General features: G+C 38.0%; 1 protein-coding gene across 5 annotated transcripts in view; it reads left to right on the forward strand.

The window, feature by feature from the left end:
• pde4d (phosphodiesterase 4D, cAMP-specific) overlaps positions 1 to 16,274 on the forward strand; it is a 193,525-nt gene that overhangs the window by 43,361 nt on the left and 133,890 nt on the right. The window contains exon 2 of one of the 5 annotated variants that reach the window (XM_044112652.1): positions 11,289 to 11,592. The exons of the other annotated variants lie outside the window; for them this stretch is intronic. Coding sequence (XP_043968587.1) covers positions 11,294 to 11,592 — 299 coding nt within the window. The 5' untranslated portion in view covers positions 11,289 to 11,293. The remainder of the gene's footprint in view (positions 1 to 11,288; positions 11,593 to 16,274) is intronic. 5 annotated transcript variants of the gene reach the window in all.

Consider the following 16,274-nt stretch of genomic DNA (forward strand, 5'->3'; position numbering starts at 1 on the left):
GATGCCCAGTTATGTCACATGACCAAAACCAGCAGATAAATCTCTCATATGGATTAATTACACACATAATAATGTTTTAAAACCTTTGCTTTGTTGACTCTGATCATTTCTGTTCCCATCTAGTGAAAACATAACATTTAAAATTATATTACAGCGCACAAATAAAAAACTATTTTAATACAGAAATATGGGCTTAAAAATCAAGTCTAGAACCTGCTTAAAGATTTTTATTTTCGATATTACGTCCATTAAAAAAAACTCTATTATGAAGACCATGAAACACAGCAGGGGGCTTGAAGATTAAGATGTGGGAGCAAAACTCTCCTTAAAGCATCCTTACGTTGCAAAACAATATCCTGAGCTTTGGGCATCTCACAGCTCCTTTGATGGCGGCCAATGTGTTGTTGCAATTATCAGCAGTTAGAATTCTTTTTGCAAATAAATCAGGAAGCAATGTCTCACTTTATTTCTGTGGATCACTTAGGCACTACTTTATATGGGTCTGTTGAAGACTGAAGTTGGCAGCTGCAAGGTGACAAAATGTAAATAAATTCAAGATGTGAGTTTTTTTGTCACTCTCTTTGAACTGCAATACAGATACAGAAGTTATGTTCTGTTGTAGAGCGTGCTCAGGCTTTTTACCATGAAATCATAACTAGACTGATGAATTCTGTGGATCTCATTCTGCCTTGCTGAACAGAAACTTAATCAGTTGTATTCAAAGCTCTCCCAGGCAGAAGTGAAAACACGATCAAAAATATCAATATATCAAGTTCAACAGAGAAAAGCCTTGTCAAAGATACTGACTTCAATGTACAAAGAATGCCGGATTTTATACTGTTGGTATTCAGAGAGGCTAGTGATGCAAAACTCATCACCCATCTTTTGTCTTCTGGATGAGAAAATAACATCTTTGCCTAATTTTAGTACAGAGTACCATCCATTGGCCTCTGTGTTCTAAAATTGTCCTGGCTATGACTTTGGGCTGCACTGTCTTCAGATATGGGTGGACGTACCTAATTCCCCATCTTTCTCAAAATTCTCACTGCTTGAGACAAATTCTTGAACAGAGCTTCAAATTAAGGGGAACCGTCATTTTATAGTATTTCTTCCATTTTTTTTATGAATGCACCAACACCCCTACCTATATGTAATCAGTATTTTAGTTATGGCATACAAATCAGTTTTAACTTTAAACCTTAAAATATACTGTTTTCTGCTGTTTTAATTACATAAATATGTCTTAAAAACAAATAATAAAGGGGAAGAGTGCAACATATTGAGCTGATCATAAAACATGACACATTTTACTCCCAAAATAAAATATGTTTTGCTTACAAAAAACAAATATATTGGATTCTTTCCAGCATTTTACAGTATTTCTGCTCAGCCTTTTTAAATAAAGAAATATTGCAGACATTCCTTGTTGAGGAAGCTCAGGTCCTTCAGTGTTTTCAGCAAGATGTTGCATATAATCTTTATGTCTGCTGTGGAGTGTGCAAGCTCATCTAGAGCCATCTGTTGGGGTATTGGCATCAGAGCAAGCTACTTCAAAAAACTGATAAATTAGACTGCTTTGTTGTAAAGACCACCCAAGACCCTCGGGAGCTGAATTTTGACAAAGGGTGCTTATTAAAATGAAAATTAATATGAAAAACCTTAAGCAGCCCGTTTATAAAACTGTAACTCCACCACACATGTCTGGCTATAACTGCACTGCAAAACCCACAGAGAACAACAGGAGATCCTTCCTGTCCATCTATAATAACTGAAGAAACTTAGGCAATGAGAGCTCCTACAACAATCTACTTTCCCTTTGACAATTTTCAAACCTGTGGCAGCCTGGATGATCTCGAAACCAAATTGTGTTTGCAATAATTTCAGATGTGTATAAAAGCAACGTTACTGAGGTGTTTAAAGCTATAGATCTTTGGAAAGTATTACTGTCATGTACTTGATATTTGGCTTTCATTTTTCATATTTGACTGAAAATCTATATTTTTTTCTAATTACTGTAATATTTAATATTTTTAATCAAGAAACAAGAAGTTTCTGAATTCAAATCCCAAACAGGAGTATTTTGAGTTTGTATGGCTTTTCCATGTGTGATATTGTTCAAGGTACTCTGAGAATCCAGAATCTACTAGGGAAGCTTAGGACTATGATCTCTCTGGAGTTGGAAAATACTCCAGTCCCCTTTTTAGAGTAGGGGACTGCATTCAAAAAGGGGGACCGGTCTGCCAATCTAGGAGAACTGCCTCTGGTGTCCATGAAATAATCAGCAGAAAAGTTTATTTACTGGCTACAGTCCTTCAGATGCTCCTCCTGCCGTGTGCTGATGCTTGTTCAGATGAGTCCTGGTCCACTCCTGTTAAAATTCATGAACCTATTCATTTGAGTTTAAACTCTATTTATATGCGATTAGCATTTAGACAGAAACTTGATGCAATAAAAGATGAAATATTATGATTTGAGACAGAAGGTTTGTTTGTGTTTCTCATGAGTGATAACTAAGAGTTCCCCACATTAAGTGTTTTCCAATGAAATTCCACAAAATTAAGTTCATTATTCCTTTAATCAGAGTTGGTGTCTCTGTTTGCTTGGAGAACTAACCCACGATGATGTGGAGGAGTAGTGAATAGATGACCCAAATATATGGGGTGGGATGATTGAATTAAAGCAGGCGTTTTTAATAGATTCCTTGCAGAAGGTTGATGACATTACACAGGGATTATAAAAGGACACAAATATAAAGGCTTATGAAATAGGCTGGAAGGAACAACAAAAATAACAATATTTTATGAATGATCAACAGCTGGTGGGGAAATGTCCAACACTTCTCCCAGTTGCTGTTATTTCAACAATGTTTCATCAACTCCCCATTATACAAGATTGCACTGTTAAGTGCCAGAAGAAAAATAAAGAGATCCCACTAGTTGAAAGATACATATTGTATATTGATGGCAACACCGGAACTGCATGTGTAATAAGTCAAACAGAATAGAAAATAATAGTGGAGGTTTTGATTTTGTACAGGATTTTTTCACTGAATCACCTAAACCCTGACTCAAACTGCAGCACAGTGACAAGGCCAAAACATGCATTGACGTTCTGACTGAGGAAGAACACAGAATCATTGACTGCAGTTAATTAAACCCAACTCCAATGAACACTGAAGAGGGCACTTGAAGACAGACAAAACCAAACGAAGAAGGTGTTACGAGCTGGAATTGTGTTGCTCAGATTTTCAGCATGGGCGCATTGTGTTTTGTTCACAATGTTCTGTGCAGGAGAAGGAGGTTTTTTTTGTGTGTTGTTTCTCTTGTTTTCCCTCCGAGAGGTGTCACTTGCACTTGTGGTCTAGCTGGAATACGTGTGACCAAAATTAGGATGGAGTATTTAGAAGAGCAGTTTCCCTGAAGTAAACGGCAAATGGTTTTCTCAGATTTGTGATTATCCTTTCTTGACTCTTGTTCTACTGCATATTTTGTAAATAGGCGCTTACTTGATCGCTCTTCCTCTTTGCTGTCTGAGGACATCAGGAATTACCTGGACAAGCTCCAGGGTCTCCTTTGACCTCTCCAGATTCTCTGTTGTGCGTCTTCACACCAATCTTCGTCATGCATCTACCTTCCTGTTCACCCTCCAGTATTCACTCACCACTGATAGTACTGGAACGGATAAAAATCACTACTCAAACCAGTCATCCCCTTACCACAAACTCTTCTGTGAATATACCTAACTATCCTCAGATTTTCATCTCTCCTCCCAAACAGTGAGAATCTCCATTGTCCATCTCCTTCTCCTGCAAAATCTCAAAGATCAAAGACTTGCTTCTTACCTCTCTTCCAGTGGGGGTCCAGCTCCTCCTGCCAACCCATCTATGATCTCAATAAACCTTTACAAACTACTATTACTATTTCTAAGAGGTCAGTCTGTTTTGTAAAATGTGGGGTTTGATGGCAAAGAGAATCACACATTAATCAAAATCTCTGATTTAAATGATATTAAAAATAGTGCTTTTTTCCTGAGGTCTTTAATCAACAGATGGTTGTCATTTTGGCAAATTGAAGAATCTTTTTGTTGGCAGCATGACTGTCTGTCTAGTTGTGAAGCAGCACACTGCATTTTAAATTGGATCTATTTGTTTTGATGCAGTTTTCCTGAATTTAAGTGGGTGATTTAGCAAGCCATTTTGTAGGCATATTTTTATAAATTACTGATATTTTTTTCTAAATGCCCAGAGATATTCACATCACACAGATGGTATTAAAAACATCATCTAATGAAAGGTGGTGGTAGTTTTGATTCAAAAGAAGAAGGCAAACAAGGCTTGCTGCTCCAACCGCTTTACAAAAATAACCTAGTAGTGATGTCACCAAAGGTAAAATGAATTCTTTTGAGAGGTGTACCTGATATTTCAGTGAGTAATTTATCAAAAGAGATAAATTGTGCAAAAGGTGTTATAAGTAAATTGTTTTCTGGTTTGTAAATTCAGAAAACTGACCTCATGGGTTTGAAATACTCCAAGTGTTGCTTCGCAAGTACAGGGACATAACCAAAGCTTATTTAAATTACCTTCATAAAAAATACGTCCACTGAGGCGTTTCTCAACAGAAAGAATCAATCCATCATCTTTCACATCCTTTAAACAGCCAATATTTGCATCCACATTAATTGATTTGGTAAAAAATCAATTAGTGATGGACTAGTTGATTTTAGCTAAATTAATTAGTGCAACTGTACCTGCAAGCGATGCTCTTGCAGTTCTGACGAAGAGCAGAAGTCTTTGTTTAGTTTTTACATCTGCACTCGCTGTTTTTATTCCTAAAGAGAGAGTGGTATAAAAAGGTGACAGAATGTCTATTGTAACAGAATGTCAGCTTCTTAACAAATTGGGTGTCCTTGCAGAGGAAGAGAGGGCATCATAAAGGGCAGAAAGCAAAATCTGAAACCAGTCTGCAGCAAACGAAAGTATCCTTGCTGTTAATGGCTTAATAACATGCAAAGCATTGGTATTTAAATGTTCCCCATCTGGCTTCAGACGGTGTGACTCATCAAACATTTGAGGTCTAACAGATTTCTGTTCCTCACCTCTGTGACTTATTAATCTTAACAGTAAAAGAGGAAACATTACAGACGTAACAAGCTAAGGCAACCACAAATCAGTAGATTTTATTTCAAAGTAAAATACAAAGCAGTTTTATGCATACTGTGTCTGTGACCCTCAGATGTGTTGGAAAGCAAATCTAGGGAAATAATCAGCTTCTGTCTGAAGATTCTTGCTAGCACAGCTCTGTGGATAAAGTCAGTTTTGGCAAAGGAAAACACAATTTCTCCTACTTGCATTTTTTCCCTGAAGGGTTATTTATACCCACCAGCCTTCTTTATTGGAGCTGGCGGTCCAGTGGGGAAATTATGATGCAGTTTGGAAATCGAAGTACAGCCAGTAAGTTTAAAGCAGCCTGTGAAGTCAGTGGTCAAAGCTGTCTGTCAAATCTAAAATCCCACATTGTCTCCGTTGAAACATGACGGAATCCTCTCATTTGCCCAGGGGGCGATGATGGTCCTCTCTGACTCGACTTTGATCTTGATGGCAGTCTTCAAAAGGGCTCTGAATCTTACTTATACAATAGTGCTACCTGCATACCTCTGTGCAGTGGCTGCTAATATGCCAGATGAGAAGGAAAATACACCAACTTCATCCTTCACATTTCTAGCTCTCCCTCTGTGCTTTTTCCATACATGATGGGACCTTTGGTACAGCAAATGAGCTGTCAGTTTCTGCTTAATATAGCAAAATGCTATTTCAATTCCACAATTTAAAAAAAACCACACAATTACAGTTCTGTAAGCGCATTTTAAATGGCAATAAAACAAGACAGAAACTTAAAAAAAATAACATAAAACAAGTTGGCAGTAGTTAAATTTGCAGTAGTTAAATTTTAAGCGAGCAAAGCTATTTTCATGGTAAATCCGTGGGAACTGTCTCCTGTTCCTCGTAATTGCTGTTTGATTTACAAGAACATGTTCTCTCAATTTGGCAATTTTGTCTGTCGCATAGATGTATTGAGCATCTACATTGTTCAGTCACCTGTATCTATGACAGAGCCTGCCACTCATAATGAAGAGACGTTGTCAATACTGAATAATTCATCTTGCTGTTTTGATAATGTGAAAAAAGGCATAGGGCATTTGATGTAGAGGCAGCTCAGCCTCCGTCCGACTGTCGGTGAACTTTGATGGGTTGATCAGTAATTGGCAAGCTTTCCTAATGTGTTACAGAGCACCCTTTGGAGGTCAAGTTGTATTAGCTGGATTAGCATTTTATCATTTTGAAGAATTCTCTCATATTTACAGAAATGCCTAAATATAATGTGGATCTTTTAGAGATTTTAGTTTTAAGTAGATGCAATAGATTTTTTTTAAAGCTGGTTTGGGTTTTGTCATCTCTTTAGACACGTTCACTGCCTGGAATACAAACAGGTGCGACATGCCAGGCAAAAGTGTTTATTGAGCATTGAGGTATTGATTTTTTTTAAAAACAGTTTTTGCATATAACTGCAATCTTCAGTGTATTTTGATTATGCATGTTGTGCCTTTACTCTAAGACCCCCTAATAATATCAAGCAAGACCACATGTTTGTAATTACAGTTGTACCTTTGACATATTTTTTAAAGCACTTTGATGACAGAACAGCATCGTGAGAACCAAAACACATGCCAGAGAAGCCGGGGGTAAGATTGTGGACAATATTTGACCTTTTAAGGAAGATTGGTAAGAATAATTGTTAGACGTAGAATTCCAATTAAAAATCATGTCAGGGACACAGCAAACACTTAGAAGAACAAAATGTCAAGAACAAGACTTTTTTGTCTACATGTAAAATGCCATGCATGGTGGAAAAACTAGCATTAAGAGTCTGTGGCAAAAGTTAACTCGTATTCACTGACATTCATCTAATCTGACTGAGCAAGTAAGACTTTTGCTTCTTTTTCATTTTGAAGTTGTTTTTAAGATGAGTCATATTTTGTGCAGCAAATCAAATTCTTGAGTTAAAGTAAGGTTAAGACTCTAAGGTGGCCAGTTCATGTGTAAAAAAACACAATGTCTCGTGCTCTGTTGAGTTCATCTTTCACAATATGAGGTTCATGAATCCTGGTCCATTGAATTTTGTCAAACAAAAATCACATTAATGAAATTTGACTGGCTCAAATCAGAACACATGCAGAGAGGAAACTGGTGATGGGAAGGGTGCTTAACAATGGGTATATGCATCTTAGCTGCACTTCCTTGGTTCATCAATTAGCTGCAGTATGGCATTCTATATTGAGGACATGCCACTAAATGCATCATCTTCAACGTCTGAGAGAAATTTGTGACACTAAATATGTAGGTAGCTGAATAAGAACCTCAGCTGCTTATTGCAAGGCCAAAATATTTTCTTACTCCTAAAGATACCTTGTTAAAGTACTCATGGCCCTTGAAACTTTCAACAGTTTTTCTGCTTTACAGCTATAACTCTTTACCATGTGTGCAATGTGATAGCAGTCCATTATCCATAGTTTTCAATTTTTTGCGTAGAGAAAATCTGAAAAATGTGGTATGAATTTACATTCAGTCCTGGCAAGTCTATTTGTTTCAAAGGATCATTTTTCTTTGCAACATAGTTCAAACTCTGTCAGCTTGGATGGAGAGTTTCTTTAAACATTACTTTTTAGGTCCAGATTTTTATTAAGCTTTTGTATCCAAAGTCGTCACCTAAAATCAATCTATTTTTGAATATCTAAAATATTGAAAAGAAACTGCATCTTGGGAAACTGAAATACCTGGAATAGCACATGACATGCTGTTAGCCAGTAGTGCCAAGAATGTTTCCACTGTGGATATTTATGCATATCAAGATATATTTGTTGCTTGGACAATTAAAATAGGCAGGTATAAGCTTTCTGAGAGGAGGGCTCAAACTTTTGTGGGTTTTTGCTATTCACAGGCAGATGAAATCCAAATGTATTATGCTGTTTGTCCTTGAGACATAACAAAACCTAAAGCTAAAGGAGTGTGAATACTTTTGCAAGGATTATCTCTGTTGTTCTACTGTTTTCTGCAACCACCACCTTTAGATTTCTGTGAAAGATCACTCACTGCCTTTGGACTTGTAGCATAGTCCCACATAAACATCGACCGACTCCACTGCCAGCCACGAATCCCAAGAAACCGCGATTCGCTGGCACAACAAATGATGCAACGCTGATAAACAGTAGATGAAACGATGCTCCATTTACATATACATGAATGTTTTTGTGTTCAGAAAGCTGTGACTCTGCATTCGCATCAAAGACAAATTTCAACAAATAAACCAAGAAATAAGTACTTATGTAAAACTGTGTTAAGACTGACTGATCCAAATGAACAGCCAAGGACTGTGAAAGATTAATCTCATCTCAATGCAGTATAAATTTCCTAAAAAGGAAAAGGTTGTCATGTGGTTTGTATGTTTTAGACTAGGAATCAGTTTGAAGAGAACAATTTCACAATCATTTAGATTCAGACGTACAAATCTTTCGTCCCCCCTGATACCAGTCAAATATGAGCTCTTTCCCCCACCCCTCTCCTCTTAATTAAAATTCTGCACTGCTCAGTGTGAAGAACTGATTAGGTTCATTTTTCCATGTGTAAAGGAACATAAAGCATCAAATAAGCATAATTTATGCTACAAAAATATTTATGCACAAATATTTTTATTTTTCTGACTTGTTCCAATCTTAATAATGTCTGTGACTGTTCACTAAACTGTTGCAACCAAAGAACTTGCTTATTTGAGTTAGTCGAGCTTTGCTGATAACCCCAGTGAGTATAATGAGATCTGTATTGGAGCAGTCAGGGGAAATCACTAATTATTGACTGTACCGTACTTACCACAGGGACTACCTTGCATCTTTAATACAACAGTCAAACAAAACATAAACAAAGAAAAACTCTTAATAAAATATATAGCACAAAAAAGAAATTAAAGATGATGTTTAAAAAATCTCTAAACCTATTTATATGGCATTTAGTTAGATATGTTTCTTTTTCTGCAATAAATAACAAAAGAAATGCATACACAAATTCAGTTACTGAAGTGTTCCTTCTCAGTGCACATGTTGCTACAGCAAACGGACGTTTAACTTTAAACTACATAGCAGAGGTGTGTATTCTTTCTTTCTTTTTTTTTTTTTTTTACCTACAAATCAATTAAAAAAGTAAAAGGGCAGATTAATAAAACCTATTATCTAAAGAAGGATTAAAAACATTAACCAAATTTTAAAAATGCACAAAAATATTTCTGCAAAGTACACCTTTTAGTAGCCGGTGGGTGTTGTAAAACATTGATGATAGATGGCAAACTTTCAAATCAACCGGGACTGATGCAAAGAAGGAACTTTCAAGGTGATCGGATGGCTTTAGTGAACAGCATGCAGAGAGAGTGACTTATGACAGATTCCCAGATGGATTCTGAAGCATTTTCCCCCGAGGAATGCCACTCAGATGGAGATGAACAAAATAAAAATCAGACGGAGGAAGATCCGTGGGTATGTCTGCACAAGAATATATTTCTGAAAACCTATAGATACTGAAGTCTAACTCAGTTGGTGAAACTGAAACAGCAGTAAGGATGAATTTCTTTAGCACTCAACCTGGGATTAATCTATATGTGTTTCTTTCCAGAGTTTAGTGTGTTATTGATTTCTGTTTATGGTCGCCACACAAGAACATTGCATTCTGATGCCATAGTCTCAGTTATCTTGCATGCCAGTACAGCAGTCATAGAAATCCAAGACATTATGATGATCAAGAGATCAGTTTTGGCAGTCATTGCATAATTATTCAGCAATTTTGCAAGTCGCAGCAGGATATCTGGTATTTGAAACTCAAATCTTGGAAATTTTATTCAGCCTTTTGCTCACTATGCAATGTTCTTACAAGTTGCTCGATAATTTTGCTGCAAGCATCCAGAACCCAAGAAAAGTTCACTGAAGGATTGCTATTTTGCTACAAATGAGTTGGACTCTATATAACGTGATTCTGTCTGGGAGTTTTAACATGGAGTCCACCTGCATGCCATGCTTGTGCTCACATTCTTTGTGGGCTTTGTGGCGTCCTGTCACCATTACACATACCTGCCACTTCTGTTATCCCTCACCTTGTTCTTGGAGGATTACACTTCTGCTGCTAAAACATGTGCGACTGCATTGCCAACAACGTCATAGCTTCCAGGATGATGGGCTCGAACTGCACCGTGAGCGTAAAGGGAGGGCGAAATGAAGCAAAGATGAGTCCACCTTTGCCCTGGAATTGATGGCAAACAGCAAAAAAGGGGAGGTTTAACGAGATGGACTGGATGTTTGCACTCCTGTAACCTGCAGTGATGGACACATATCCTGCACAGTCTCAGTTTAATTATTTACTCTGATCAGCTTTTTTTTTTTTTTTTTTTTTTACATGCTTTACCTGTATGATGGAACACATAAGCTCAGCATTTTGCTTTCTATCCAATTTCGCAATACCTAATAATAATAAAAGCCTGCTACTGTTGGGAGAAACGTGTTCATCATCTAACCACCTGGCTCCATGCCCGATCCCACATCCTGCTTTACTCGGGATGATTTTAGGGGAGGTACCTCGGGGTGGGTCCCTCATGTTTAATGTATTTTCCTGTTCCATATATTCCGGTCGGCTGTTCCTTTCCTGCAAGGCAAACCTAGTAGCAGGAACAATGGTGACACGTCCGGATGGCTTCACCCTCAGAAGTTTTGCACGTTTCTTGGGGACCACTGTCCTGCACTGAACATCTGCCGCATGACCATATGCACTTTGCTGAGATGCACGGACAATGCGTGGAGCACATGGACACCGGACTCAGCTGTGAATTCCTTTCTGTAAGCTTACTCTGGGACAGTTTCCCCCTGTCCAAACTGCAGCCACAGAGCTTTGCCTCGTAATTTATAAATGGATTCAATTTGGGCTCCTTCTGTCCCGTTTGCGCGTGGTTTTAAGGACAAAGTTGGTGGAGTTGAACTCAAAATATACTGGACGTAAAACCGAGGAACATTGTTTTTACTTTGCTGCTACTGTTTTTTTTTGTTTTTTTGGGGGGTTTTTTATAAAAGGGGGAAAAAAACTGACCTGAGGAAATCTCTCGCAATATTATTTTACTTCTTCCGATTTCATGTTTAGAAAGTGTTTATTTTAACTTGAAAAAAATATATAGTTTTTTTTTATTTTTTTAAACCAACGGGATCAGGGAGGATGGAACCTGCTTGTGGGACGGTGGGGACGGCGCCTTTGGTAGCCGCCGGCGGAGCAGGCGTGAGTGCAAAGGCGCCCAAACATCTGTGGAGGCAGCAGAACCAGGCGTCGCTCTCTCCGCTCCGCCACGCGCTGGCAGTGCGCAAGAACGACCGCGTGAGACAAAGAGGCTTTTCGGACACCGAGCGGTACCTCAGCGCGAGGAACATGGACCGGACTTACGCCGTGGACACAGGGCACCGACCCGGGCTGAAGAAATCCAGGATGTCGTGGCCGTCCTCCTTTCAAGGTCTTCGACGGTAAGGAGCAACAACAACAAAAGAGGAAACAGCTCTTCCTCAGCTTGTTTCCCTTTAATCTCCGGCGGCGGAGATGGGCGTTGTGGACCTAAAATGATGCGCTTGTATTTAGTAGCAACTTTTAGAGGAATAGGCTTGGCTTTGTTTCTTTTTACGCACCCTTAGTTTTACATGACTTTTTTTTTTTATTGCACTAAGCAAAAATATTTTTGCTAATCTTTGAAGACGCAGGGACAAAGGTTAAACTAGTAAATGTCACATGCAGTTCGGTCGATAGCATAAGGAATCATGCAAAAGAAAAATAAATAAATACATAAATAAACTGGTACAGTATTATCAACCCAAAGTGATTAAAATGATTATAAATTAAGCTAATCTCCCTTCTGAAGTATTCTAAACAATGAAGCTTTCAAATGCTTAGCTGGCCGCTTGATTTAGGTCAGGCAAGACGTGTCAACCTTTTGAGGAGTGAGTTATAAGAAAACATACATAATTAATTAAGAATTATAACAACCATATATGTAGATGTGTTTTCAGACTTTTGTCCCTGTAAAGATTCAGAGTCCTAATCAAGAAAATGTTGAAATCAAATAGATTTTTTTTTGAGAATCTTGCACTGACCGGACACTGACTGATGCCTATTACAGATTTTTTTTAATGTTTTTTATTTTTTTATTTTATTTATTTATTTTTTTTTATTATTATTATTTTGGAAGTCTCAACAAGGGATTCAAATTTTGACTGATTTAGATTTTTTTTCTTAATGACTACAACATACAAAATTAAATGCATTGCAGATAGTTTTATACATGCACTTTAAATACTGGAAATTAGTTCCCTCTAAAAATGATGACAAGGTTTTGTCCATAAAACCAACCAATCAATAGCATGTACTTTGAACTGCATGTTTCTTTTACATCCATCATAGTACACACACAAAAAATAAATAGTCCTTTAACCTTTTTCTCATGAAAGAAGCTACAGCAGCTTTTCCTATTTATGTTTTAGTCCTTTAGAAAAAAAACAAACTTGTCAAAATGTGAACCAACAGGCAAACCTTAAGGAAAGCTACAGTTAAGTATCGGCCAAGAAGAAGCTTGATTGAGGCATCTCTGTCTCGAATCATCTAATTTTTATTTTAATAAAAAAGTACATCAGAGCACATACTGTTTGCAAGTATGTTTACAAACAAAATAATTAGAGTTCAAAAACAGGGGGTGAAAAAAACTCTATATATTTATCAATTTACTTACAGATCTGAAATGAATTCACTTACTGATCTCAAATGAACCAAAGAGATCAATAAATATCTTTGGTTCATTTAATGATGCCTCTCTATTGCTTTTTCCTCTGCAGTGACAAAGATTGGTTGGAGTAATTGTCTGGCTTTGGAAAGTAAAAGGTCAGAGGAAAGATTAAAATGGGCTGGCACCTAAACCCATCACATTTTGTCATCCTTTTCTGTAAAAATAATGATGTTAAAATGTGTTGTGGGATTGATGCTACTTAGGTTTAGTATCTCTATGCAGCCAAATGTTACTTAGTCCCTTGGCTGCCACTATGCGCTATAAAGAGAGGTGTTATTGCTTCCTTAATTACACAATGACCACAACCTCTCCTGAGAGGGCACACTGACTATATACGACGGTATGGATTAGAACAGCACACCTAGAACATATGGTGGGTCTTTCCGTGCAGGTACAGTTGTTGTAGTGAAACTGTCTGCATATACAGGCTGACACAAAAGACAGCCTGGGTGTGTGGGGGGAAAATTTTCTGCTCTAATTACTCACTTGTTCTGGGAAAGAAGGAAGAGTGGAAGAGAAAGGAGGGAGAAAAAAAAAGAGACCAAATGTAATGAAATCTGAGAAGGTCACCTCGAGCTCATTGACTGAAGTGAACACTACTGATGGAAGTTTGTGTCGGATGGCTCGCCGCTTCCTGCGGTTGCTCTTTCTTCCATAAATGCAGGTTTCGATGAGTGATGCCTGCCCGCCGGTCCAGTCACCTTGGAAGTCAGCTATAGGAAATGTGTCTCTGGCTCCTTTTGCTTCTCTGGCTGTCAGACAAAACATCAACTGCCACAGAGGCAGAACAGCTACACAGGGAGCGGACGCCTGGGACACAGGGTGGAAGCGCAGATTGGTGTGCTGAACTAAAAACACCCATGTGATCTTAAAATTGATTCAGATATTTCTAAAATGAGTAATACAGTTCATCTGCAGTGTGGACCACCAAAACAACATTCACATTTGCTTCACGAGGTAAATTAGGCTTGAATTAGATTAACCCAAACAAATCTGATTTTACGCAGGACGCTAATTGTGTAACAGGCACACATCGCTCTGGAGTACTAAGATCAGGCTAAATTCAAATCTTGGGCCTCGTGTACCATGTCTTGCTTCACTGTTAAAACAGACATTTAATTAGTTTTTTTTTTTTTTATGTGCATCACTTAGGTGTTTGTCTTTCATTAGTTCTAGAACTGCCACAAATAAACTTTACATTACTAGATAAAATGTTAATGAGCCAGTTCTCATTTACCAACATGACCTTGCCAAAGGTCCTTTAAAGAAATTGTACATAAGCATGTGAACACATAGAAATGCAAATACATAAGTACGCAACATAGAACAATCATAAAATTATGTGGAAAATCAAATAGTAGGGGTTAGTAAAGGAAGATATCAGCTGGCAGTTATGGGAAAGAGGTGACAAATAATGTGTTGGTACCCAACAGTCTAAATGGTGTTGCTAAAGATTCATTGGACCAGGAAAAACTTTTCCACTTGGCTCTTGTCCAACTTTGGTGTCTGTGTAAATTGTCATCTCTGTTTTCTTTTCTTAGTATTGACAGTCTGTATGATCTTCCTCTGCTGTAGTCAAACAGTTTCTAAGAATTAAATGATGGAGGTTTGGAGAGGGTGTTTTGCATACCTTGGTTGTAACAGGAAGTTTATTTGAGCTACCGTTGCCTTTCTATCATTTAAAACCAGTCTGCATCAACAGGACATTGTTTGCCCACAAACTGATGCTCACTAGATGTTTTTTTTTCTTGTTTAGTCTTTTTTCTGAAAAATAAAAACATCTGTGGAAACTCCCTGGAAACGGATCACAGTTGATCAGTACTTTTTAAAGGACTCAGACCAGCCTATCTGTCACCAACAACCATGCTATGTTTAACTCCGTAACCATTATGACATTGGCCTCTTTATGGACCCACTGACTTGCATGTAAGCATTTACTTTAGTCACTTAGCTCTAACTGTTTTCTTCCCTATTTTAATCCTTCTACGAGTCATGTTCATCAGGCCTAAATAAATAAAATTACTCCGACATTATTGGATTATTCATTATTTGTCTTAAAAAATGGCTAGTAAGTGCAAATATTAAAATAAAACACATTTTGTTTAAATGCTGCCTTAACCTGCCTTTAAAAACAGAACACAAAAACAACACTGTGTGTTTACAAGAGAAAGGAAGCTTCTTTCTCTTCTTTTAAGGGCTTGGAATCCTTTTAGCTTTCAGTTATTTCTAAACCTACACACTGCTGGTGTGTGATGCATGTGTTGTTTACATTAAAATCCAGTTTCTGACCGACTGCTGCAATTAAAAAAAAGACATCAGAAGGTCACACGTCTTCACATGCAAGCCTCTGCAATCGAGTTATAGCTTCAAGTCATCCTAACAAGACAAATACACTGATTATAACAGGCGGATGCAAACAACTTCTGAGGCTGGATCCTGGTAGAAAGCTAATGAGAAGTGCCAGCTACTTGTTTAACACATGCTGTTGATATTTGCTTAACCTATAGGGAGAGACAGTTAATTTTTTGCCCGGAAGGTACTTGTGTTATTGCCGGTGAAGTAGCTGGTGTGGTTGCAAAGATCAGAAGTCCTGAGGTCCAAGGACTGACATGTTGCAGTCACAGTCGGGCCACAGTTCTTCTCCAGGCTTCCTGTGAGATCTCGGTTTAAAATCTGGATCATCATTTGATGTGGAGATGGCATCGCTCCCATTCATCTCCTGCTACTTGACTGATCCTGCCATGGGGAAGCTGCAGGGGCTTTCATTATCTTTGGAGATGTCGGTGGAGAGGAAGATTATGGTTGCTTTCCTTTTTCTCCAGTCACAACTCAAGATGGGGTGATTCAGTGGGAAGCAAAAATATCAAAACAAAAATGATTTAAGCATCTAAAAGGAGAAGAGGTGATGGATAACGTTTACTGTACTTGTATATTTGTATCCCTTCACATAAAGATTGGAAGTCACTCCACCACTATCTGAGTCTGTACTGTACTTATCAGCCTCTGACTTTTCTCTTTTTTCACTTCAGCCAGTCCTCCTACTCTGAATGGCATTTGCAGAATGAAGCTTTTAACCAGTATGAAGAATAACCCCTGGCTATGTCATTAGATCCCTAGGGTGTTCATGAGCAAGTCAGGAGCTGCTATTGGGTACAAAGCTATAAATATCTGTAGTCACTGCCTTAATCACAGACGTAGTGCACAGGCTTCTGCAGCACTGCAGTTCAGATACATTGTATGGTGGCACTTCTTGGAGTGAAACAAGTTCAAAAGGTCTAATGAACACATTGCAGTCATAAACTTTCCATTTGTTCATCTCATCAGCAAACCTTATGTAGCCTGGGTAATGAGCTGAAGAGCTATTATTTTCTTTGT

Source organism: Gambusia affinis, linkage group LG03 (assembly GCF_019740435.1).
Source record: "Gambusia affinis linkage group LG03, SWU_Gaff_1.0, whole genome shotgun sequence".
Classification (NCBI taxonomy): Eukaryota; Metazoa; Chordata; class Actinopteri; order Cyprinodontiformes; family Poeciliidae; genus Gambusia; species Gambusia affinis.